The following is a 23,062-nucleotide window of genomic DNA, read 5'->3' as shown; positions in this document are numbered from 1 at the left end:
CTCGAGTCCGGAAAGATCTGCCAGCCAGCTCACGAGCTCGGAGAGGGATCTCCCCAGCCCTTGCGTTTTCCCTTCCCATGGCTTGGTAGTATGACGGATACGAAGTTCGAGTGCTTGTCATTTTCTTGGAGGACGAAATTTGCCGGAGGGTGTGGTGGAGGCGGATTCTCCGAAAGTTTGTCTTGCCCTGTCTTCTTTTTTTTCGCTTTTTCTTTTTCTGTTTCTTATCGGTGGTTGGAATCGAGTCGATCGATGTTCCAAGGTACTGTCCACACACGGAATCTCTAACGCCGAGAGCTGGACTTGGAGTTACGAGCTGTAATCAAACGATGGAATGCCTGATGTTATTACTTACTATTAGCTCCTCTGCTCCTGCTCCTGTTGAAGGAGAGGCAAATTCACATGCGACCGCCTCCAATTCCTTGGTCGTGGCTTAGATGTCAGAATGCCCAGATTGGCCTGACTCGTAACCGTCGGCCTCGACTTGTCGTATTAGTGAATGGGTCTCCTGTTTCTCGTGATCGCAATCTGTGATGGGATGGGTACTTGCCATGCCATGCGATAGGCGCTGTGTTCCGTCAACGTCGAGGGTGCCATCCCTGACTTGACAGGCTCAACCCCGTTAATTTGCCTATCTGATCAGGGCACGTGCCCCTTTTCTACTAAGATACAAACCTATGGAGGATGATCAACGTAGTTGGTTGGCAGAGAGATAAAGAACGGTTATACCGATGCAACCTTCTTAATGTCTTTCTCGAGAATCCCTGACGTCGCATTTCATACCTGATCGGGAGGCGCCGAGGATGTACTTCGGTCTATATAGACCTGGTCCACTATCGTCATCAGAGATGACCATGTTAAACATGAACCATTATCGCATTGTATGCTCTATATCCATAACGATTACATCGTTTAAATTAGCAGAGCAAACCAACCCCGTCTACCTCAACGACTGAATACCCGCCCCGTTCAACAACCCCCCCAGCACCACCCGGATCTCCTGCAAGAACCTGGTCACCTCCGCCTCGGTGCCGACCGTGATGCGCAAACATCCCTCGCAGCCCAGCTCCTTGCCGCGGAACCGTACCACCACGCCCCGCTTCTCCGCCATCGCCTCGTACGCGCCCAACGCGATCTCGTTGCTCGCCTTCCCGCTCTTATCCAACAGCTCCACCAGCAGGAAGTTCGACTCCTGTCCGCCCAGGAAGCGCCCTACGCCTGGGATCTTCGGCAGCTCGCGCACCAGCCGCTCGCGCTGCGCGATGATCTGCTCCCGGTACCGACGCATCACGGCCATGTTCGTCTCCGACAGAGCAGCAGTGGCCAGGGCGCTGGTGGGACTGGAGATATTATAAGGGGCCTTGAGGCTGTTCAGGAGCGTCGCGATGGGGGGACTCGTGAAGGCCACGCCGAGTCGGATACCCGCCAGCCCGAATGCCTTGCTGAGCGTCTGCATCACGACCAGGTTCGGCCACTCGTTCACCCACTCGGCCAGACTGGACCCCTCCGGCGCGAAATCGATATACGCCTCGTCGACCACCACCACGCCGTTCCACGTCGGGTGCTCCAGCACCTTCTGGATATCCGCCTTCCTGATCAGGTTCGCCGTCGGGTTGCCCGGGGAGCAGATGTAGGCCATCTTGATGGAGGGGTCGGCCGCCAGCGTCTCGTTAATCTTCTCCGCTTGTAGCTGGAATCCGTTGTTCACGTCTAGTGGCACCTTGACGATCTCGACGTCGTTAACCTGCGCGCTGACGCCGTACATGCCGTACGTCGGAGGGCAGGTGAGGATCTTATCTTTCCCTGGGACGCAAAAACATCGCAGCAGGGCGTCGATGGCCTCGTCGGAGCCGACGCCGACGAAGAGGTTCTCCGGTCGTAGGGTCTTCTGGGTGTGGTGGTGGGTGTTGCGGAATTGGCAGAATAGCTGTTTCAACTCGATCTGGTGACTGATTGACAGGACACGTCCAATTAGACTTTCCCCGTCCCCATACACGATGTTTGAAAGAGCACAGAATATGGAATGACTCACGGATCCGGGTATCGGTTCAATCCCAACAGATCGATATCGGGTTTCGACGATCCAGTCGAGCCTCCCGTCGCCGTGGATTCTTGGAGCGCGCCCTCAGAGTTCAAGGCGAGACCGGGTCCATAGGCATTCTCGTTCGCGTCTAGCAGGATATTCGTGCCGTCGTCCTTGTAGTCACTGATATGGTAGGTTAATCTTTTGTTCCGATGACTCAACTCAATCGGCGCGGGGCGACGGGGCTGTGAACTCACTCTCTGGCACACCGGTAGGGCTGCAATTGCAAGATATTCTTGCGCGCGCATGTCGATAGATTGAAAGGTGATTGTCTGGCGGCCATCTTGAGCGGATTGATATGTTGGGGTGGTTTGTTGCAGAAGGGAAGAAATATTGGTGGGGACCGTGGCGGGGAAGATCAAATCGATCATCACCGGAACCGGTGTCGGAGAGGACGGAGGAGTCATTCCTGCGGGTACCTTATCTATTAATTATCAGGTACTAGTGATTCAAAACATCTACGGAGTCATTGGTAGCTAGGCTGGATTAAATAAAATAGTGCAATATTTCTATGTACGGTTCGTTATATTTATGCTCATGATATATAACTATCGTGGATGCAATTTTCCACACATATTTACTACAGTTCACAACCTTATCAAAGTCAAGCCTCGGTACGCCGTGGATATGCTGGGCCGGTCTGCCCTCACGGCACTGTATCTGCGATCATGAGTATCTATTCTTGCTTAGTGGTGTTGGAAGAGGACTCCTCGCTCGACGGAGGAGGGTTCTTGCCGGACTGCTTGTACTTGTCCTGCTTTTCTCGCACGTAGCGCCAGGTACGAGCGAAGCCCGAGGTGAGAAGGCCCTTGGCGGACTGCACAGAGCTGGGCCATCGGATGGTCTTCGTGATCGAGGCGCGCACCTCCTTCTGCAGGTTTGCGTCGCTAGCGATCCGCTGCTCGAATTGACCGCCTTGTCGCCGGCGCACTAGCTCAGGATCCTTGTCGTTGCTTTCCTTCATCATCTTGTTGAATTCCGCTCGCGGAATCTCATAACGCGATTGATACTGGAAATACAACTTCTCCCGGAAGGACTCGGGCAATCGGCGGACCATGTTACCACGCTTGATGGGGTCCATGTCCTGCGTTAACCGCACGTTGGCATCGGGATCGTCGATCCAGTCCTCCTGTGTGCAGCGCCTGTCGTTGAACGTGACGTTGGGGAGGTTCTCAATGAGCGGGGCGTACAGCCGCCGGAAATTGGCCATCTGTCCGGAGACAATGTTATTGACCTTGCGAGGGTCCTCGGTCGGTAGGGCCATGCGAATGTCGCCCATGTAGCTGATTGCCGCAATGGTGCCGTAAAGCTCAAACTCGCTGAACTGCTCCGGCAGCAGCAGCAAGGCAACCCGGACCGCAGACAGCAGATTCATCTGGTTGGCAAGTCGCACCCCGGGATGGTCCCGGAGGATCTTGACGGGTTTCTGCAATCGCCCGGCCAGGTACAAAGTGTCCCATTGGCTGAGGTCCTGGCAGAGCGTATCCAGGTTCACGACGCCGTATTTGATCAACGTGCCATTGACCGTTACATACGGATTGAAGTACACACCCGCCCCGAGTTTGTCCTGCGTTTGCGAGACTAGATAGGATCCTAGAGAACCCAAACCGGAATAATGATCACGGTGCTGACTAAGGTTTAGTGAGTGCCAATGTTGAGAGTACGAAACACCGAAGATAAAGTCTATCATCTTCCCTTGTCCTTGCTGCATATTTTTAATGGCTGCCGGCGCTGATGGGTGACATTGGCTAGAACCGGGTGCGCTGCCGGACTGCGGAAACACTCCCGACCCGTAGGCGAATGCATACCGAATCGGAGCGCGGAAACCCCAGAGGATCTGGCGTAACGCTTCTTTGAATTCCTGGTTAATGATCATATGCTGGTTGACACCAAAGTCTTTCGAGGGGAGTTCCGAAAATGCCGAGATCGCGAGATTCGAGTTCACCTCCCAGTCCCCAGGATCGGAATATTGTGGCGAGGTCGAGAACGAGGCAGGAGAGGGCGTCAGGAGCGGACGCTCTGATGAAGTTGAACGAACGCCATGGGATTGAGTGGAGTAAAGCCGACTTCGGGTTAAAGGGCCGCCATTGTGATGTGTTGAGGTCTGCAGAGGAAAAGAGCGGAGAGCGTTCGGAATGCGAGAACGGCGCGCAGCAAACGGAGAGGCCGGACCCAAATGCATACGGAAGGAGCCCGAAGAGTTCATAAGGAGGGACTGCGAGCGAGCATCATTGATCAGCGTTCTGGTTTATTTTATTCAGGGCCAAGAAAAATTCCGGGGAGAATAGCGTACCGTAGCTTCGCGCATCGTTGGGGCTCCACGGATCAAAGGAAGGCAAAGGAAGGGGGAGGGCAGGCAAGAAAAGGAAGGAATTGCACAGCGAGGGCTGTAGTAAACACAATGAATCAAGATACCATCTGCAAGCACAGTTTCAGAACATATCTTGCGACGAGATAAGATGGAGGAAAGGAGAAAACGAAGACAGAGGAACGGCAGATACTGCGGAATATGAGAAGAGCCAACGAGAGAGGAAAGAGAAAGGCCGAGACTGACGTACTCCGGGCCCTGGGGGAATAATGGCGGCCTCGTCCGTGAGGCTGCCATTCATGCGCCACCGTCAGCCACACCACGTGACCTTGTTTCTCCGCGGGCGCGTTGCGTAGAAGCGACCCAAACAAGAGAGTAAACAAGCGCCCTCCTGGACAGCAACCACCTCCACGCCGACCCGACCACTGCAGGTGGACATCCATTGACATTATATACCAAGCGCTTGCTAGGATCTGAATATTTTTTCACTCCATGATTCTCATGCGCTGCCCGCTATGACCCAGAACATGGAAACGTTTGGCGCCCGCCTTGCCAGCTTCGACCGGGTGCTGCAACCGGAGAAGCGACGAGGATCGAGCGCGAAGAGCGCAAAATCGATCGCCTGGCCTCACCGGAGGCCCTCGCCGGCTGAAGTATGGTCCCGGTGAGGTGAATGGTAAAATATCGTGGCTAATGGCTGACTTTCACAGTTGGCGCATGCGGGTTTCTTTTATAACCCTTACGAGACCAACCCCGATAATACGACATGCTTCCTGTGCCGGAGAGCGCTCGACGGATGGGAGGAAGAGGACAATCCGATCACGGAACACTTGAAGCATTCTCCGGACTGCGGTTGGGCGCTCATGATGGACATCCAGCAGCACAGTTCCAACCCCGCAGAGATTGAGGACCCAACAAGCGACACGATAAGGCAGGCACGATTGGCTACCTTTGGTGAGCTGTGGCCACATGATGGAAAACGGGGCTGGGTTTGTCAATCCGAAAAGGTACGGTTAATCTCGATAAAATGCTATGCACTGCGGATGTCCCTTGCTGATCGTTGAGTTGCCGACAGATGGTTGACGGCGGGTGGTATTTTTGCCCGACCGATGAGAGCGACGATCTGGCCAGCTGTGCCTACTGTAAACTGTCGCTCGATGGATGGGAACCCAAGGACGATCCCTTGTCAGTTCAATCGATGTTATCTTTGTTTTCTATAACCCGCTGACATTCTGCAGTGATGAACATTATCGCCGCTCATCTGACTGTTCTTTCTTTGTCTTTGCACAATCAGGCGGGAAAAAAAAAGGATCACGGTCGAAGAAAGCGCGCACTTTCAAGGTTTCTCGACAGTCAACCCAATCCACCGTCTCCGAAGCGCCCGTATCGGACGTGGACGTGATCGACCCTCCTGCCATGTCCCAATCAACTACGAAACCCAAAACCACGAAGAAGGCGTCCAAATCCAAGACCAAAACATCTAAATTAAAGAAAGCCGAACCCGAACCCGAACTGAGTCCTGCCGAAATGGAGATTGATGAGCTCGAAGAACCCCAACCCAAGCGAGCCGCGCGAGGCAAGAAGAGGCCTAGTGGTGAGGTTGATCCGGATCAAGAGGACTCAGATATCGCCAATACCCAAGAAGTCGAGCATGCCGAGGCCCCGACGAAAAAGAAGGCCAAGAAGTCGCGCGAGAGTGCCCAGGAAAAGAAGCAAGAGGATGTCGTGATTGCCGACGCGCATCAGGAAGAGGGTGCTGCTCAAGAACCTCAGGAACAAGAAGAACCTAAAAAGGCTCGCGGCACGAGCAAGAAGAAGACATCGGCTAAATCGCGCAAAGCATCGAGCGCGTCATCTACCTCTAAACCGACAGCGAAATCCGAAGAGCCGCAAGAAGTAGATATGTATGCGGCTCTTGAAGCAGAGCTTGACAATCCTGAACCGGCGCAGTCCAACGAAAAGGTCGAACAAAAACCTGCAAAGAAGTCCAAATCCAAGAAAAAGAAGAAGGATGCGTCCCCAGAACCGTCAGGTGAAGATGTACCCCAATTGGAAGAATCGCATCCGGACGTCCCTCAAGAGACTGTAACGACCGAGCCGCTCGCCCCAGAAGAGCCCACTCAACCAAAAACGAAGCAAGAATCAACGAAGCGAGAGTCAAACAAGCGAGAGTCAGCCAAGCAAGAAAAGCCAAGAGGCCGAAGCAGCTCTAAGCGAGTAAATGAGGAACCGACAGAGCCAACGAAGCCTTCTGAACCGGCTCCCGAGCCTGCTTCTGATGTGGACGATGGCACGGATATTGACGTATCCCGGCATGAATCATTCGTCTCGGTGGAGATTCCGAATAAGCTACCAGCACAAGATCCTCCAGCCGACTCGAGTGACAAGGACACGAAGAAACAGAAGAAAAAGTCTTCGTTAGAGAAGACTAAGAAACCCAAGAAAACGTCGAAAACGGCGCCTGAGCCAGTTCAGTCGATCGAGGAGCCCATTGAAGAGTCTAACGTTGGAGACCAGGTCCAGTCACAAGAAGCTCCGAAGCCCCAAGGGTCCCCAGAAATCCAAGAACAAGAGCCTGATCCAGAGCCACCTCGACGCAGATCTTCGAGGATGCCTCCCAAGACAACCGAGCGATATAGTGATATCCCGGAGGAAAAGAAACTTGCTAAATCACTTGCGGGATCACGCAATTCCGTTACCCGTGCCGCTCTAGAAGAAGATACGCAGAAAGACGACGAGCCCGAAGCTGTCTCGCCCATTCCGTCTGCCTCGAAGAGCACCCCGTCCCTATCACCGCAGTCATCCGACGCCGAAAACCGGCCACCATCCATGAAACCCTCTGCATCCCGGCCTGTTGCGGCGTCACCGTCCAGACAGCCAACTCTTCCAGTTCCATTGGCGCCGAGTACGCCTTCTCCATCGAAACGCGCTCCTACCACGGGAGGTCTGAATACTTCTTGCCCCTGGAAACCGGTCGACATCGATGAGATTCTATTCGCCGGCAATAGCGACAAGGAGAACGTCGACATAACCACTGCTCTGAGCAGCGTGAAAGGGGATTTGTCGAGCCCGGAGAAGAAAATGACCGTGGAACAATGGATCGCATGGAATGCGAAGAACGGGGAGGAGAGGTTACGGCGAGAGTGCGAGAGGCTTGTTGGCCAATTCGAAAAGGAAGGGGCACGGGCAATGCGCGTCTTGGAGGGAATTGAATGCACTGATTAGAATTTGATTTTTACTACGTTTCTCCGATTGGCAGGGTATGGGATATGGGCGGACGGCGTTGGATAGGTCTTTAATATTGGTGCTTTACATCATCTGGAGTACAATTTTTTTTGCCGCGATGGCAGTACATTATATGCAACTTTGTTTCATGCCATTTTCACCTTCTACCACTAAATCCCAGCCTAGTAAATATTTATCTATGTCAAAGCCAAAACGCCAAGGGTATACTACAACATTTTATCGATCATGCCACCAAAATCTGCTCGTAACAGGCACCGAGAGCGTCCCAATAGTCTCCATTTATGCAATGATTCCCAGACGGCCTTCCCAACCGTCGTCTTCCTGTTTGACACCATTCTCACCACCCTTACGCCGCTTCTCGTTTCTCTTTCTCCTCTTCTCCTCCCTCTCCTTCGCATCTTGTTCCTCTCGCTCCTTCAACCTGACACCCAGATCCAACTGCCACGCCTGTCGCTCCTCTTCCTCCCTCACTCGTTTCTGGTACGCCAGCATCCGCAACCGTTCTCGTACATCTCCCACCGTAGCCCTCGTAACCTCACCACTCTGCCCCGTCGCAATCAAATGCTGCTTGCTATTCAGATGCTCCACCAGCTGCAGGTTATCCTTGAACGTGAGATCGCAGTCCGCACAGTAGAATCCCGCTCCGCGACCTCTCTTGCCAATTGCCGACGCCGACGAAACCATCGTCGTCTTTCCGACCATCGACGCGACATCTAGTCGTTGTTTTCGCGACGTCGTCGCTTCCAGGGAGCTGTAGTCTACCGGGGCGTGCCATTTCTTGCCGAGTAGTTTGGCCTCGTAGCGGGCTTTGGACTCTTCTTTGCGTTTGGTTTCGTCGTCGGCCGCTTTTTTGGCGTATTCTTCGCGATCCCAGGTTTTGCGGAATGCGGTGTCGGAGGGGGCGGATGATTGATTGCCCGACATGATGGGATTGTAATTTTCGGCTATGAGTAATGTGAGGTGAGAGGAAATTGAAGAAAGATGTCTGTTTGAAAATCAGAGAGTTGGGGTAGTTGTACGGAGTAACTGGTGGATAGCTCCTCCGGAAGTTTCGAGGCGATAAAGCGGCGGAACCGGGACAGGCAGGCGGTGAGATCCCAGGTGCATGTGATCTGATGGGTCAATTGTTGCCAGTCGATGGATCAGTTGGATCTACTCCTCGCCCCTCTTGCTCCATTTAATCCGCACCCTAGGTGTATGGGGTTGAGGCCAGACCCCGAGCTACGGAGTAGCTCACGTTCAGCTGACCCTCTCGTTCTCATTAATCGGTCGATCATCAGGCCTCCCATCATGGTCCTTCCCGGCATGGTCGCTGTCGTCGTCAATCGTTCCATCCCGACCTGAGCTGGAAAGCCCAATCACGGACGACAGGTTCGTTTCTTTGCGGCTGGGTCTCACACAGCCCTGCAGTAGCTGAAACATCGTCCTCATATATATACTCTGTTGAATGTATTAATAGGGCCAGCAGTCTCGCTGGTCTGGTGTTGTCTTCGGTTTCATATTCTCCACCTGAGTCTGAGTCGCAGTCTTAGGCAACAACCTCGCTGCCTTGACTTGAATATATATCCCTGAATGGCTGGACCTGTTTTGAGTCCTTTTATTTATCTATCTTAATTGACTACCCTGGCTATCAACCATGGACCACCCCACTATTCAAGATCCTCCCCGAAAAACAGGCCTCTTCCCCCTGATGGGCCTCCCAACAGAACTACACATGCAGATTTCCTCGTACCTATCATACCCGGACGCTCTGGCGCTCAAACACACGAGTCGTCACTTCTACGCACTTGTCTACACCGGCGTTCATCTGAAAGTCGACTGGTTAGTGGAGCGATTCGAGCGGAAACTAGAATGTCCGATGGAGAAGTGCTCGTTTCGAACGGACGAGTCATTCTGCAATTGGCGGATTCGGCGCATCATGGAACGTAGACGGCGGCATTTGGAATGTCAGCGTGGAAGGGGCGGGTGTTCTATTATCCTGGGAGAGACTTGTCAGGTCGGGTTGGTGTCGACCTGGTTGAAGGAGCAGGGGCGGTTGAAGGTCGTGAGATATGTTGGGAATGAAGGTTTGTTTTATATTCTTTGGGATGGATGATGTTTTGGTGACTGACTTTTGGGAAGTGTTGATACATGGTCTCATTTGCTTGTTCCTGAATTTGATCTGGAATCTTTTTCTGCGGTGAGATAACCCAGCGGTGGTTTCGCACGTCTACGTCTCGAATGTTGTCACTGATTATGGCAGGCGATTCTTGTGAGGTCTACACTACGGTATGGGAGTTGACTTGTCCAAAGACAAATGTGCTTGTCGCTTTCTCAGATGGATATATTTAATCAATGATGTATCATATGCAATTGGGATATTTCATATACCCTCAATGTTTATCAAAACTGCTGGTCGGTCTTGATGCCAGTCGCTCGACTCTAGTAACGGCCTTATGATGTTTGATCATGCTGGACTCTACTCCCCACGATGATTCTATATATAGCTGAGAGCTTTGCGCACTTCCCTACGAAGTTCCATTTCATTACAGTTGCATCGCCCGCGTGCTAGTGTGGAATCTCTGATGCCCAAGGAACAATCTAGAGAGCTGCCAAAGCCATTCGTGCGGGACGGAGCGGAGGCGGGAAGATCCCCGCAACCGCATGTACTAGGGTGCATGTGATCTGCCATCGCGTCCATCGTGATGCGGTCGGGGATGGCAGATCTGACAACTTCATTCTCCTAAGTTCATCATGGCTCGACCATCGAATCACGTGCTATATTTTCTCCAGTCCGGCGTGTGCCGCCGGCATGGATTTCGTCGTCGTCTCATCCAAGGCTTCTTGATCTGTCTCGCAATCTGGACATGTCTAGAAGCGTTGTCCGTGTACCATCGAGTTTCAGGCGCCGAAAAGAGTCAGCCGCCAGCAACCCGACGGAATGAGAGAATCTACATTGCCAGCATGCACTGGAACAATGAAGGTGTTCTTCGAAGTCACTGGAACGATGCCGTGGTAGAGGTGGCCAAGACGTGGGGCCCCGAAAATGTTTTCGTCAGCGTCTATGAAAGTGGAAGCTGGGATGATACCAAAGGTGCTTTGCGGCAACTGGATAAGGAGCTAGATCGGTTAGGTGTGCGACGAAACATCACACTCTCCGAGAGGACTCATCAGGACGAGATCTCGGCTCCACCCTCGAAAGAAGGTTGGATTGATACGCCTCGCAACAAGAAAGAGCTCAGACGCGTACCTTATCTCGCTCGGCTTCGTAACCTGACATTGAAGCCCTTGGAAGACCTAGCGCGACAAGGTGTTACTTTTGACAAAGTCCTTTTTTTGAATGATGTCGTTTTCACGGTAAAATACCCGCGAAGCGTGGGCCGTTGCCGTTCAAGAGATGATTTAGAACTAAGCCTCCCTTCATTGCAGGTTGACGATGTCATATCTTTACTAAATACCAACGATGGTCACTATGCTGCAGCATGCTCTATGGATTTCTCCAAGCCACCGCTGTATTACGACACGTTTGCTCTTCGCGATGCCGAGGGAGACGAGCATGTTATGCAGAAATGGCCTTATTTTCGCGCAGCGGCTTCAAGAAATGCGCTTTTGAATATGTCTCCGGTTCCTGTCAAGAGTTGCTGGAATGGCATGGGTAGGTCTCTCTATTCACATGATCTGATGACATTCTTGCTTATCATTCGCAGTGGCCATGCCGATAGAGCCCTTTGTGTCAGAAAGTCTATTGCGTTTTAGAGGAATTTCGGACTCTCTTGCGCTTCAGCATCTTGAGGGCTCTGAATGCTGTTTGATCCATGCGGACAATCCTCTGTCGACTACCATGGGTGTCTATCTAAACCCCAACGTGCGGGTCGGCTATAATGCACCGGCATACGACAAAGTTCACCCCACTGCTGCCTGGATCGGTTTACAATACATAGCTGTATCTCTCTGGGAAAATCGACTTCGACGCTGGACGACAACACCCCTCTTCAAGAAATTTGTCGTTCGAAGGCGGGTAAACAGTTGGAAAGCAGAACTCGCCGATAGGGTCGAACCTGGCGAGTTTTGCTTGATCAATGAGATGCAGGTTCTCATCGCCAACGGTTGGGCGCATGTATGACGCATTGGCCTCCATTATAACTCTTCTCAGAAGGGGAAGAGGGCTCTCAATAGATAATACGGGGTGGACCTCTTTCCGTATCTTGCATGCAAACAAGTCATGGATCGCGCCAAGATTGCTGTTGGCTGCATAGATGACTCGACTCCATTCTGAGGCTGTCATCAGCGGCTTGGTAGCCAGGATGTGTGGAGGACTTGAAACAATGCAATGCTACGTGGAAGACATTTCCTTCCTCTCTGAGCCAATTGCGGCTATCTTTTCACCAAATATGCCGAGAACTGGAAATTCTCCGGGGGCTTGGGGTAACTCCTAGTGTTACATCTTGTATTGTTGCTGGGTGCCGTTTTGTGCAAATGATACCTCGCTGCTTCCTGGGTAACTCGAGGGCATGGATCTAATTGGGGCAAACCAAGCGCTAGCGGGCTCAAGCCCGGCGGCTACGTGGAGAAGTGGTATCTAATAATAAGGTATCAAGGGCGCACATCATTAGCGTAAGCGCCGTTGGCAAGCTAATGCAGAGTGCCTGCGCCGCCCAGAAGAACCACGCAGCCCTCCCTAAGAGAGGGGAAATTGCCCATGGAAATTCCTTGAAAAGGTCTTTGAATTTTGGCAGGGGTTTTCTCGTCACTTAGCCTGCCAACCAGCCATACAATTTGACTCTTGCCTTCGATGACTGTCGAAAACGGGGACGGCGTGTTGCTGAACCAGCTAGAGCTTATTAACCCGAAAGTGATCTATCCTCGGTTTCTACCTTGCTACCATCGTCTGAAGATGAAAACCCTAGCATTTGGGATCGTCGCTCAAATATTACGAACGACAGATTGAGCAACATGTAAGCTATCTTGATCCAAAACTGCTACAATCCTGACGTCCCCAAAAGACCACTAGATCAAAGCGAAGAACATTTGACTTCATACCAGTCATCGCACCCACACTCAATCACATCGCCTGGCCACCGTCAACGTGGAGATGATCGCAATACTAGTACGGGACGTTCATTTTTTGAGCGGGCCCGAAATATGGCATCCTCGCGAAAATACCGGTTTCCCAATCCAGTAAATGCGAAAACAAAGTCATGAAAACGGTTTGATCCGGAAAGCAAAAATCACAGTCGCTCGGTTGCGGTGCTCACCTTCGAGCTTTATTCAAGAATGTCGGTGTCGCAGCATTCAACAACGTCAGCGCTAAATTGTTTAACTTCGAAGTCGGAGTGACAGAAAACCCCAAAGTCTTCATGTACAAAAGCAAGTCTCTTGCGGCAATACGTTGCGTCCTGCATGTTACCCCTGTTGGCGCCGCAGTCGCGCTTCTGATCTTAAATACCATGGGCCATTACATCGGCGGTGAACTATCAGGATCTTCGGGGCAGGACTTGGAAAAGCTGGCAGCGCTCAGCTTCGCTGCTAAACTACATGGACTTCTGATGCTAGCCTCACACGGAGCCGTTTTGCTGACCTACATTCGCAAAGAGCTTGCTTTTGGGGATGGTCTTCCTTTTGGCACCATATCCGCTGCCCAACAATTTCACGATATAAGCTTCCTATGGTCACTCGAAATGTGGGGATCAATTCTCCAGAAATGGCGAAAAGATGGCGAAAAGATGGCAAAAAGATGGCAAAAAATGGTTTATCTTGAGCTTGGTTACCATCTGCGCTTTCCTTGGACTAACGGTCGGTCGTCAACCAATAACTTGATGAAACTTCGCCTCGACGACTGGCCAGCGGGTGGTACGACATTCTGGATCAACTCTACGAAAGATGTTCTTTTCCCTCGCGTGCTTGAGAACTCTTCATCTCTTGCGCATTGTGCTGTGGATAATGGTGATCTTTCCTGTCCGGCAGAAAACTGGCAGCTTCTCAGTCAGAGCTATTATTCTTTCTTCCCGAGAATATTTGATGCTGGCACCGTTCCGCAAAATATTACCTTATCTGGTGCCGCTTCCATCAGATCTTTTTGCATGAGGTCTCGCAACATTCGCACTAATCACAGGATGCTCTGGGGCAACGCGTTTACTATCTCTACTACACCTTTGTCCGTGGTAGCTGATGCTGTCGCCGAACTTGGCAGGTTGTGGTCTTATGCGGCTGCCAACATTGATATTGGACGCTTTAATTTCCGAAACGATGCGATTTTCAAAGCTAAATCAGCACAGCCAGTGACTCTAAGTTATTGCAGAGAGTCAGAATATAATCCCAGCAACGTGACACTACAGTTCCCAGCACTAGGAACTGTCTCTCTGTCCTCTGGGACCAATAAAGCTGATACGAGTCATGCTGCTGTGGATATGTACCAAGGTTATTCTGATTATTATGTGCAGGCTACGGTGTCGTCTCTCCTTAGACCGAATGCAAAACCCTCAATCCTTTGGTTCGATGACTCCGACTTGTTACACAACCTCAATGGCACCCTGGCCGCTGTATTCACCCTGCCCGAAACTAGAGACCATAGTGTACGTTACTATACGTGCACAATCGATACCAGGCTTGCCAATGTGACTCTTCATTCGACCCGTAATGCAATAAAGTTTGTCTATGGAGAACCAGGCGTTTTCGACAAAAATGGAACATTTCATGCAGATTGGCCTATAATCAAGCCCACCGCCGACTGGGCTACTTATCTGACCCCTAGACTTCCGGGGAAAAATGATACCATATTGGCACCGAACACCTCAAGGGCGGGCATATATAACACCACAAGCCCTCTTTCATCCGACTACTTCGAGGTCATGGTCGAAAACATTCTCTCTACGTTGATCACAAATGGTATCGGTCGTTCCAGCTACAATTATACCATGGTATCGTCCCTGAAAGGGAAAGTCGATCAAGCCGATATCTGGGGCGGGGGCGACTGGGTTTACGAAATGATCCCGAAGGGCGGCAAGATCGGACCGGGGGGCAATGCTTTCGATGTTCCTGCAGGTTTGGAATCCGAGTCGACAAAGCTAACGATGGAAGCCTTGGTGAATGGATACGCGTACAGTCCTGCAGGAATCACAACCACGCTTGAAATGCTTGTCCTCGCATTATACATCCTGATTGTTGTCGCCCATGTCGCTTACTCCGTTTACAGCGGAGTCTCGTCGAGCAGTTGGGGATCTGCACCAGAGATTGCAGCCCTTGCTTGGAATTTGGCGCCCACGGAATCAATATGGATGCCGTATGCATATATCAGAAAAGAGTTTCTAATAGCCACGCAGCCAGCTCGGTTGCACCTTTTGGGGTGCCTAGCAGGTAGGGGATTATGTCAGAAGGGGACCTTGGAGGTCGGGGCAGGCGCCTCTTTGCAATGCAGCAGAAGAGGAAATGTAATGCATTCTTTCTTGTACTGCAGCAGCAGAGAAAGTAGACATCTTCATAATTAAACCGTTCGTAGTAGGCTGCAAATTCTCCATGGCTCGTACGAGCAGTCAGGATCCGTGCCAGAAACGGCCTTGGGAGCTTTAGCTCTGCAGGGCATCTAGGGAAGTTAGTAATCCAGGAGTCTTGATAAGATTAAGGGGCCGTAGTCTGCCAGTATCTTTGAAGAGCAGTCATGACATCTGCCTCAGCCGGCCGCCTTAGCCAGGCATACGAGTGCTTGCTTGAAGAGGGAGGATCTATGCAGTACCCTTCTTTGCAGCTTGATAAGCTGTCTCGTTCTCAGGTATTTGTGTGTGACCAGGGGCCTAGCAGACTCGTACAGAGCCGCCATTAGTATATAAAAGCCTCTCCCGTGCCAGCCAGGTCTGGGCTAGGGTTTGAAAGGATTCGAAGACCCTTTGAGATGAGCTCGCGAAGGGTGAAAGGAGGCGTGTGGCCACCTCCAGGTTATCTAGATAGACCCAGAGGTTAGTGGCAAAGCGAGCAGTTTCTAGTTTAAGAGCTACTTTAACCCTAGCTAGGGCTGCTTCAGTTTCAGCATCAAAGACCTTTTTGTTCGGTCCCAGGGAGAAGGAGGACTGTTAAAATAGCTTTCCAGTTTGATATAGGGCATATCTACTACCTGCCATCCTGTTTTCTAGTTTTGAGCCATCTGTGAAGACCTTTATATCAGTTTGTGGGAGAGAGGCATAAAACTTTTGAAATCTATCAGCTGCCTATTTCTTGGATATGCCTGCAGGGGCTCTGATTCGCTGTTAAGCTGCTTCGCGTTCCTCTTGTAATTCTCACTCAAGATTAGATCTCCTTTAACCTGAGGATCCAGGATCAGCGCTGTTTATTACATATCAGAATTATCCATGAATGTGTAATACTTTTTATACTTTGATCAGCCTTCCTTCATTGCAACTGCAAAATCATGACCTAATCCTGAAAATGATCCTTGAGATTCAGGTCCTTCGTGCAGTAAGTTATGAAGTTCATAGTAAAGTGGCACAGCAAGACTGATCTGTAGTTTCTTCTCAGGCAAGAACAATGTGAGTTCATTGAATTTGGCAAGAACTTAGTAGATTTGACTAAGCCGTAACCATTCATTCTCTGTAAATGGAGGGATCTCAGCCTGAAGAGCTAGAAACGATTAATCTGGACTTTTACTTTCAACCTATCATCAATCATCCGATATGTGGAATTCCATCGAGTTTCTACATCATATTCAATATATTTGTCTGGGAGGTTCATAAATCGGCAAATACCCTTCCACTTTTGCTTCCGTTGAGGGCTGCGATCAATCCAAAGACTGAGAATTCAGAATTTTGCCAGTGCTGACTGTATAGATATGGACTGTTCATTGTAGAGACTATTGCAGGCAGCATTTGCCTCTTCACTACTACCAGACTTTAGTGCCCGAAGGATGTCCTTCACAACCAAGTTTAAGATATGAGCTAGGCAGCGAATATAGCTATCAAGTCCTTGAAACTGGAGTGTACCGCATTCATTCTTCTTTTTCTTTAGAGTATAGTATAGCTCTGAAGCTATAGCCTCGTTGTTAACGAGCCCACCTCACCAGCCTCATCAGCTGTCTTTCGAGTCTTCAACACGTTGGAGCTCCTATTTTGCCTCCGCCTCCGAAATCCTCGAATATTGGAAGCAGGTCGCTAACAAATACGAGATCCGAAACCGGATCCACTTCGAAAAGCAGTGCATGGGTGCACGTTGGAGTGAGACTGCCGGCAAGTGGTTCGTGCAGATCCGGGATTTAAAAACCGGACATACCTATGAAGATTCAGCCGACGTGGTCATGACCGGAGAGGGGTTTCTCAATGACTGGTGCTAGCCTGAGATTGAGGGGATCCACACCTTCCAGGGTGAACTCCTCCACAGCGAGAACTGGGATATAAGCACGTCCGTAAAGGTTGGTCTTGTGCTCGAATTGGCCTTCCGTTCTATTCCAGTATATCTAGCCCGTTCATATAGGATAAAACAGTCGCCGTGATAGGATCCGGTAGCAGCGGTATTCAAATCGTACCGGCTATTATACCCGAAGTCAAGTCTATGGAGCACTACGTCTGTGGACGGGCGTGGCTGTCTGGAGCCGGCGGGCGTTAACAGGTCCGAGATAGAATAGAAGCAGGAGGTGGAAACTTCTTCTATATCGAGGAGGAAAAAAAGCTGTGGGAGAACGACCGGGACGCGTACATGGCATATCGTCGCAGGATTGAGTACGATATCAACAACCGGTTCGGCGTTATCTTCGGCGGCTCAAAGGAACAGGTAGAGACCCGTGAATATACTGAGGCATCCATGCTGCGCAGGCTAAAGGGCAATTCCGATATTTTGAACCATATCCGACCCGACTTCTCACTCTATTGCAAGCGCATGTCCTCGTGGCTCTGACATAAGGTTGCTTCCCGAGGCGACATATTTGATTGACGATTTCATTACCACCACGGAGATACTTTGCTGCATGGTGCTTTACTATCAAGCCTTTGATAGAAGGGCAGGTATGTATACTTTCATGCATCCAGATAGTCTGCACGACGAGCTTATTGAGAGCTATCGAAGGGCTTGGTGGACGGTGGTCGTTCTAGATCGTCAAATATCAGCGTTACTGGGGTTGCCAATCAGGTCCGAGATGAGGACATCACTGCCCCTTTGCCGTTGTTTCCAAACTCGGTGCAACGAAGAGCGGCTATGAAAATACAAGTTGAACTCGCCCGCGCTGTGGCTCAGGTTGTGAATAGTTAGTTGCCCCAGTTGTGTTTTTTCCATCGACCCGAGCGCCTCGTCTAATAACCAACTCAGCTATTTATCGCAGGGATGCAAGATCTCAATTGAGCTTCTTACCTCATGCCCAGAACGCGCTTCTTAATGTGGCCAGTGTGGCCCATGAGTTGAGCATTCATTTTATGCTGTCTGTTCCAGGTTCTGGCAGCGGAATTTCGCCCACTGCCGCTCACTTGAATATCCTCTATCACTAAGTCTGCCCGCCCCCTCCTCCCTCCCAAAAGGCTGCACAACTTATCACTTACACATTTTCCAGTGTATTGTCGTTGCCGCAAGACCATTCCTCCTCAAAATCGCCAGAAGTTGAAGTATCCGCGTTGTTGTGGAAAGATCCTATCCGCCATATACTCATGGCTGGCATTGAGTCGGCTAAGAAAATTAGCAGTATCTTCTCTCCCTTCAAAGACCAACACCTCATAAGTACATATCTCCTTCACATTAATTTTTATTGAACAGCATGTCCTGACGTACTATCACTATTCCAGAAACATTCCTACCATTTGAACTCGAGAGTGCCTTTTCCGCCGGTGCAGACATCGCCAACGGGAGACCAATTTTCCGTCTTTGTTCACTGATGAAGATTCCTCAATGCAATCCATAATCGAAGCCCTTCAGATAATGGCCGTAAAAGGGAATCTAACTGCTGAAGCTCGGTTATTAGAGCTGGAACACCTGAGGCGAATGCTCCAAGAGACCAGAGAGTCATTCCTAGATTTATCACTAGCATCGAGAGGGTCCACAACATGGATCGGAGGCTTCAATAGGAGAGGTACCTCCCCGTCGTCCGTATCGCAGGACTTTCATAATGATTCAAGCGACCCCCTTGGGCGGAAGAATGGAATATTCAGGATCTATACTCCCAGCCGCACCAGCTGGCTTCCATTGTGGGGTCATTGGATAGCTGGGACCCGACGGAGTGGCTCTACGGTGATTTTTGACGATATACCTTCAGTGATACATCCCACCGCAATCACAGGTCTCTATCTACCGGTAGAATCAGATGGTTTTATTTTGTTTTGATACAATGTGCACTAATTTATACTTCATTCAAGTTTATCTTTGAACGATCAGTGCTAAGTACTACCTATAGAGGTAGAAGTTCTTATTTATCTATTATATATAGGCAACTTCTATAAATCAGATATTGAATAATGAATATAAAAGAAATCTAACAATCTTAGGCTTATAGAATTGAAAATGAAGGGAAAGCAAAATATCTCAAATACTCAAAATAAAAATATACGAAGACCATAATAAAAAGTTTCATAGATTTTCTACGTAAGGGCGTTAGGTAAGTTGAGAAAAGCACTCAACAAGAATCAGAGTTATTCCATCAAGGCCGCTATTTCTATCTATACAGAGCTAGACACAAGCTCAATACAGAAATCCCGCAAATCAATATCTTTGTATGATTCCATCTGCTCTGCAATAGCCTGCTCAACGGTCTCATTGTATTGCTTCCTATATTCATACTTCACCAACTCCAAATACTGTGGTTCCCAGTGTAACCGAACCAGACGTGAGGTCATGAGGTCAGATCGATAGTCATAAGTAGGCGGTTCGCAAATAGCTTGATAAAGAAGAACGGCATCACGCAGAGGTCTGTTGGTTGCGCCATTGAGGATGTGAGCGAGAGCTTCCCCCTATGTAGAAATCGTTCATTAGAACCATGTTGTATGTCAAGGGAAACATTTCTATTCAGAGCAGCAAGAGGAAATAGCAGTCAAATTAGTCAAGGACGGGTGAGGTCAGTCATACCACTAAATTGTTCGACTTAGCGCTCATGGCTTTCATGAAATTCTCCCCGTGGCTTGCTTCATACAAGTGCAGCACCCCACGTAGATGGGGATTGCTCCGAGCAACAATTATATTAATCATTGCATTCTCTCCGTCTTCATCGGAATGCAATGCATGATATAAGTCCGTGACGTCTTGACCCACAAGTTCCATATCATATGGCTCGCTGTCGTCCTGGCGTCGTTCTTCCAGAACAAGTAATATGGCCTGTTGGAAATTACCTTCGCGGATGTTAGAGCGCATCAAGCGCTCAAGACTGCTATGGTACTGAGGATCCCGAAAGCACTCCTTAATTTGGCGAATTTCGTTGTTTGAGCGTCCTAGGAGGGCCTCGATGAGTAATTCACGACGATAAGGACTTTCTTCGTAATAACGAGTTACATAGTATGCCTCTGATTCCCAGCGCCCTAGGGCGGTAGCATGGCAAACCTTCCCAAAGTTGGAGGTGCCTAACTTCAGGGCAAGGTGTTTAGCGAGGTTAACGCCCTTGCCGTTCAACTTCACGCGGTTCTTGTAGGCCTGGCGTAGAAGAAGGACCTCGTTGCTGGACAAATTTGGCAGAATCCGGATTAGCACTTTGTTGTCGATGTTTTTATTTGTACTATTGCTCAGCTCTAAGGCCATGGCATGTGCATCGGCATCGGCGTCGTAAGAAGAAACAACCTCCGTGTCACTGGACTCCTGTACTGCACGCAGGACACATTCGTCCAGATGCTCGTAGAACTCCTGAGCATTGCTGAATGTCATCAAGCAAATAGAGCACTTTCCAGTAGCATCCCTAGCACAGTTGGTGCCCTTTTTGACCGAGTCTTTGCGGAATTTTGGTGGCATTTGTTCCACACCGTGAACAGAGGTTAGGTGGCGCTTGAACACATCGGCACGATTGAAGGTCTTCTCCGGTAGATCGACCGATCTTGAACAGAAAGTGCAGACCATTGCGCCTTTGTAATGGGTCATAACGTGGCGGTTCCAGTCGTATTTTCGGGCAAAGCCTTTAAAATGGTAATCGCAAGTCCCAACCGGGCACTTCTCTGGCCTGTCGGTCTGGTGAGTGAGCATGTGGGCTTTCAGGTCTCGGAAGATGTGGCCATCACATTCAGGATGAGGGCACTGTCCGTCCATCTTCAATTCTTCATCCCGAACGGATTCCAACTTGGTAAGAACCTCCTGTCCCTCTTTAATGAGATCACGGCGTGCACCACGAGCCACCTCATTCCCGCCCATATCGAGTCCATCCGCCTTCAAGAAAACCTGTGCGAGCATCGTATCATACAATTTGGTATATTCATCACGCCGCTTGGTCGGGTCGTCTGGGGGATCCTCAACGTATTGTTCACAAAGCGGGATCATTACTTTCTGGAACCATGTTGCCAATGCATTGACCTGCTCCAGCGGAGTTTCGAATTGCATCAAGTCGGGTGATGGTTTGAAGTCATCCCAGAGATCCCAACCAAGCGAAGTGCCTAGCCTTACATCGTGTTTCGCGTCTTGCGCTTGGGATTGCGTCTTATCATCTTGGTGTGATTTATCAGCTCTCAACTCCTCGTGCTTTCTCAGCTCTTCCAGTTCCATTTGCCTGGATCCATCGGATTCAGGCTCGCTCGAAAAGGAGTCTCTCGAGCTTCCTGCGAAGTAAGGGTTCTGCTGGAAGTACCCCAATCCTGAGGCTGTTTTTTCAAATGACGGTGTTTCATCGCTACTCGGTTGTTGAGAGTCACACTCAAACAGCCAATTATGAACTCTTCTGGAACTATGATGAATTCTCTCCTCGCTTTCTTCGCCGTTATCATCCGCCCAGGGTAGTGCTCTGAGAGAGAAAGAATGAATTTCTTTTGCAATGTGATTGAGCAGCGCATCTTTCTCGACTTCAACTCCTTCATCTGGCCAATCACACAAAGGACAGTGCGATATCTGCCTTGGTGTAGACTTTTTGCAGATGTCCACAAGCGATGGGATTTGATCCGATGGAATAGACGATGCATGGCTGGACCTTGTGTGTTGAATGAAATGCTCCTTACTGTAGTAACGCGCCCCGTTGCCACAGGCAAAACAAATCCAATATGTCATGCTACCATGATCTTTCAATAGATGCTGTTTCCAAGCTTCCTTGGTGTTGAAGAGCACGTCGGGCTGATTGCATCCAGTCAGAATACAAGTGTAGGGACTCAAGTCGTCTGCAACATGCTTTCTGGTAACATTAGTTTTGTTGTAGTTTTCCTGAAAAGAGAAAACAGGTATGAGCGCTCACCTCCATTTATTTTTGTCGGCAACAGCAACCGGGATGGCTTCGCAGCAGCATGGACATCTGAAAAGGTGCGCATCCTCATGGAATCGGGGAGGATGAGGGTAGTCAAGGTCAATGACTGTAGATGACATAATTGACGACGCAGCAGGAGCTGCGGGTGCTGTTAGGGGCATCATGAATGAATCGGACAGTGCCGAGGCGCTGGTCCCAGTGATCACAGTGCTATTGGGATTCTGATGGTCGAGTTTGGGCAAATTTTTAATTTCACCGTGATCAATGATATCATCTTGAATCACACTCCCGTCTCTGTTTACTGCAGCGTTCTTGTCTGAACGTCGGCCGATACCTCCGTCCAGCCCCTTGGAATGCCGTTGAGCATAGAGAAACCGATTTCGACGCTTCAAGTTGCACCGTACCAGCCTCAACTGCACTTCGTTTAGTGCTGACGCGTCTCGAGTTTTGTCCATGCGTTTTAGCTGCGTAAGCAGCATGGCAATCAAGTAACCCTCTAGTTCCTCATGCTCCGTTGGATCAAATCGCTGATCAGCCTTTTGTAACCTTGAACGCCTTCCGGATCGTCGGATAGCAACCGCAATCCTCGCCAGCTGATCTTCCATCGACTCGACATTGTACATGGACTCTTGCAGTGGAATTTTAGATGGGAACTTCGCTTCATCTCCGTCGTCTGATTCGTCGTCAGAACTGGAATCATCAGACCAAGGAGAAAACGCGCGACCGCTAGTCTCCTCGAGGCTTTGGGGTGATTCTTGAATGCTGTCAAGTCCTGGTTCTTGACAGCGTGTTTTGCATTCGTCAATCACCGTCGCAAGAAGACGCAGTAAGTTAGTGATCACATCGCGAGCTTCGGGCTTTGAGGCCAATCTTGAGTCTAGGGAGGCTTTTCCTCGGGCGCAAGCACCTGTTCCTGAGATCCATAAGTTCATATCAGCCAGCCGATTTTCCGCCCATTCATTTTCCATCAAGGCTGGGATAGCCAGGCATTCCTCCAAGCCTTGAATGCATTGCTGGGCAGTCTCTGTGATAGAAATAGAAATCTCCATGGCGATCATGAGCTGATGAAAGAAGTCTGGCTCCCCTATATTGCCAAAGCCTTTGGTGATTTTGCGTGGATCCCAATCAA

At 50.1% G+C, this 23,062-nt stretch overlaps 5 protein-coding genes across 5 annotated transcripts; 1 reads left to right on the top strand and 4 right to left on the bottom strand.

Moving 5' to 3' along the window:
* Window positions 1–940: 940 nt before the first annotated feature.
* On the bottom strand, window positions 941–2,490 carry KD926_004722 (histidinol-phosphate transaminase; the record flags this gene model as incomplete). Its single annotated transcript, XM_053098110.1, has 2 exons — window positions 941–1,949; window positions 2,033–2,490. 2 exons carry the CDS (start codon window positions 2,488–2,490, stop codon window positions 941–943), a joined length of 1,467 nt encoding a protein of 488 aa, XP_052957912.1.
* A 269-nt stretch (window positions 2,491–2,759) lies between these two features.
* Window positions 2,760–4,289, bottom strand: KD926_004721 (phosphatidate cytidylyltransferase; the record flags this gene model as incomplete). The annotated part of the gene is made up of 1 exon (XM_053098109.1): window positions 2,760–4,289. One exon carries the CDS (start codon window positions 4,287–4,289, stop codon window positions 2,760–2,762), a length of 1,530 nt encoding a protein of 509 aa, XP_052957911.1.
* Window positions 4,290–4,906: 617 nt separating this feature from the next.
* KD926_004720 (uncharacterized protein) lies at window positions 4,907–7,616 on the top strand (the record flags this gene model as incomplete). Its single annotated transcript, XM_053098108.1, has 4 exons — window positions 4,907–5,044; window positions 5,102–5,398; window positions 5,467–5,576; window positions 5,630–7,616. The coding sequence occupies 4 exons, from the start codon at window positions 4,907–4,909 to the stop codon at window positions 7,614–7,616; spliced, it is 2,532 nt and encodes an 843-aa protein (XP_052957910.1).
* Window positions 7,617–7,916: 300 nt separating this feature from the next.
* Window positions 7,917–8,561, bottom strand: KD926_004719 (U4/U6-U5 snRNP complex subunit SNU23; the record flags this gene model as incomplete). Its single annotated transcript, XM_053098107.1, has 1 exon — window positions 7,917–8,561. The coding sequence occupies one exon, from the start codon at window positions 8,559–8,561 to the stop codon at window positions 7,917–7,919; it is 645 nt and encodes a 214-aa protein (XP_052957909.1).
* A 10,670-nt stretch (window positions 8,562–19,231) lies between these two features.
* Window positions 19,232–22,991, bottom strand: KD926_004717 (BAG family molecular chaperone regulator; the record flags this gene model as incomplete). Its single annotated transcript, XM_053098106.1, has 3 exons — window positions 19,232–19,522; window positions 19,638–21,864; window positions 21,925–22,991. 3 exons carry the CDS (start codon window positions 22,989–22,991, stop codon window positions 19,232–19,234), a joined length of 3,585 nt encoding a protein of 1,194 aa, XP_052957908.1.
* Window positions 22,992–23,062: the final 71 nt, after the last annotated feature.

This window comes from Aspergillus affinis (genome assembly GCF_023601865.1).
Source record: "Aspergillus affinis strain CMG 70 chromosome Unknown NODE_22_length_351263_cov_86_343593, whole genome shotgun sequence".
NCBI lineage: Eukaryota > Fungi > Ascomycota > Eurotiomycetes > Eurotiales > Aspergillaceae > Aspergillus > Aspergillus affinis.
This window is presented reverse-complemented; position numbering and strand designations above follow the sequence as displayed.